Here is a 3004-nt window from a genome sequence, read left to right on the forward strand (position 1 = left end):
CGAGCTCAGCGGAGCTGGAAAGACCCCAGGCGCTCTACCTCTGGGTTCTTCGAGCTCTAACAACAGCCAGCAGTACAGGGAGGTTTGGGGGGTCATGCCGGATGCCCGCTGGCACCCCGACCGGCCCTGGGAAGGTTTTACACTCGATCCCTGATGGGGACACGCTTTCTGCAGGAACAATGACCATGCAATCCGGCTCCCTAAAGGTGCTGGTTAAAATCACAGCGCTGAAACTTTAGGGACAGAAAACAGATCGGCGGCTGCCAGGGGCTGGGGTACGGGAGGGCACTGACACAAAGGGACACAGGGACCTTTCTGGGTCGCGGGAATGTTCTATGCCGTGTGGCGGCGACTACGGGGCTGTATACCTTTGTCGAAATTCACAGAACGGGACACCTAAAATGGGCGATGTTTAAGGAGTAGAAATTAGACTTTAATTAACCTGGTGGGTAAATAAAAAAAAAAAAAAGACACCTCCGAGGTATTTTATGGACGAGGAAACAGACTCAGAAAGCAAAAGTGACTTGCTTCTTCGAGTCGTAGGGCCCAAAAGTCCCCCACCCACTGCTGCTCGGTTTTAATTCAAAGCCTCTTTAGTATCCTGAGCCTCAGATTTCCCTGCGTATCAAATGAAGAGGTAAATAACTGCCCAAGACTTTCCTGCTCCGAACAATCAGATTCGAAGAAGCCGGCGGGCATACGGAAGAAACCTCAGTGCGGTGGAGACAGAGCTACGGGAAGAAAAATCCCCGCTGCTGTCATTTCCAGCTGTGTGCCCTGGGGGACAAGCCTGTCGCAGGCCAGACAGGGTTAATAAGAACACATCCGTAGGGGCGCCCGGGTGGCGCAGTGGGTCAAGCCGTCCGCCTCTTGATTCTGGCTCAGGTCATGATCTCACAGTCGTGAGATCGAGCCCCACATCAGGCTCTGCGCTTGAGTCCTCTCACTGTCCCCTCCCCCTCTCAAAACAAACAGACATAACAAAACCACATCTGTACCACAGCTGGCACCCAAGAAGGGCTTGTGCCCTCCCTACACCGTTCTGACCCCCCCTCCGCCCCGCTGCCTCGCAAGGCCAACGCGGAGGGGACCGTAAGGAACAGGAATCACCCAGCGCCTGCCCCGTGTTGCATAACCCGTGCTCGGGTACACAGTACATCCTGGGCTCCGCTGGGGCACAGGCCGTTATCGCACCAGGTAAACAGGAACGCCCTGCCCCTTCCCTGCCCACCGTCAGCACCCAGCCACCACAAACACCTGGGCGCGGGATCAGGCGGACGGCTCGCAGAGACACCGCTGCTCTTGATGCTCGATACCAGGGACGCCGCTGTGCCTGCGGCCACTGGCAGCACCGCGGGGCACGAACGCACCCACAGCCATGCTCCACCAGCCTCCGGCCCGGCCCTCTCCGCCTGCTCCGAAGGGGTGGTCCCAAATAAGACTCAAAGCTGCCTGCCACCCGTGGCTCCTTTTTTGTCTATCCGAAGGAAGCCACAAGCACACAGAGACTGAAAAGATTGTTTAAGAAAAAGCAAACCCTCCAGGCAGGGCGTTTCTGCTTCCTCCGGCGCATCCACTCTCGGGCGCTGTGGTCACGGCTTACTCTTTCTCCACGGAGGGACAGGAGGCAGGCAACACCCACAAATTATCCCAAGTTTGCAGAAACAAAGAGCGAAGTACCCTGGCAAAAGGCAAACGTGAGCAGGGCTGCAACGGCCCAGGGACGCAAGGCACCAGAGCATCAGGCCTCAAGGGACTTCAACACCCTGGCTCATCTTCTAGAAAACACAGAGATAACAGGAGAGGGCAGCGGCCCTGTGCCGCCCCTGCCCGGCGCTCCTCAGGGCGGTCCTGGCGATCATGTGAATCCAAAACCATGGAAGAATGGAAAAGATTTCTGCACCGCTCAGTTAAGCAGAGTTAACTGGGCAAAAACCATGCTCGGGCCTGGCCACGGCCCCCTAACTATGAGGGAGGGCTGGCACCCAGGTTAAGAAACTCTGATTCATTAATCACAAATATTATTTATCAGGCCGCTGCCGGGACAGTGTGGCAACTACATCCTGCCGTTTCTATTCAGAGCCGTTGCCAAAGCTCGGTCCTCTCCCCCACCTTCCGGTATCTGTGAACTTTTCGGTTTCTATCAAACCCCCGCGGGGGGAGGGGACCCGGCGCGGCCCGAGTCGAGGAAAGTTCCACCGCCAGGTCCACAAAGAGAAGCAGGGAGGCGTGGCCAGGCCGGAAATTCTGACAAAAGTTTTGGCCCTCGGGTCCTAGAAGCAACTACTTCCTGATCCTTCCCAGTCGTGGAGGCGGGGGAGGGGGGGGCTCTGGCCGGCTGCTCCCCGCCCGGGCCGAGCCGGGGGCCTCGATCGCGCTGGGGAAGGGGCAGGCGGGCCGGGGGCCCCTCTCCACCCCGCGCTCCGAGGCCCGCGCTGCCTTCCCCGGGGAAGTGATCTCCGAGCAAAGTGCCCCCCGGGTGTGAGCTCGGGAGTCAGGGCCTCCTCCCGCACGGCGCCCTCAGACACACACACACCCAACCCCCAGGCCGGCGCCCTGAGCACCCAACCTGACCCCGACCCCGAGGCCCAGGCCTGCTCCGACCGGAGGAAGGGAAAGGGGAAACGGAGGGGATTGTCAGAAACCTCAGACCAATCCGGCGCGCTCGCTGCGCTCTGAGGCTGGACCGGCCCCTACCCGCGCCGGGGCCGCCCCCCGTGCCCGTCGTCGCCCGGCGGCCAGGGAAGGCCAGGCCGCCCTCCCCCACCGCGGCGACCCCAGGCCGCGCCTCCCACCTTGACCCGCTTGCCCTGGACCTCCAGCGTCTTCATGGTGAAGTCGACGCCGATGGTGCTGCCCTGGCGCTCGGAGAAGGCGCCGGTCTTGAAGCGCTGCACCACGCACGTCTTGCCCACGCTCGCGTCGCCCACCAGCACCAGCTTGAACAGGAAATCGTACTGCTCGTCCGGGTCCCCCTGGCCCGGGCCCGGCCCCGCCATGGCCG

The 3004-nt window shown here is 60.9% G+C and overlaps 1 protein-coding gene across 1 annotated transcript in view; it reads right to left on the reverse strand.

Annotated features, from left to right (window-relative positions):
• The window catches only part of RAB43 (RAB43, member RAS oncogene family), a 30323-nt gene extending 27324 nt beyond the window's left edge, over window positions 1-2999 (reverse strand). The window contains exon 1 of the mRNA XM_077766849.1: window positions 2796-2999. Within this exon, the coding sequence (XP_077622975.1) occupies window positions 2796-2999 (204 nt within the window). The remainder of the gene's footprint in view (window positions 1-2795) is intronic.
• Window positions 3000-3004: the final 5 nt, after the last annotated feature.

Source organism: Crocuta crocuta, unplaced genomic scaffold, assembly GCF_008692635.1.
Source record: "Crocuta crocuta isolate KB4526 unplaced genomic scaffold, BGI_CrCroc_1.0 scaffold296, whole genome shotgun sequence".
In the NCBI taxonomy this organism is placed as follows: Eukaryota; Metazoa; Chordata; class Mammalia; order Carnivora; family Hyaenidae; genus Crocuta; species Crocuta crocuta.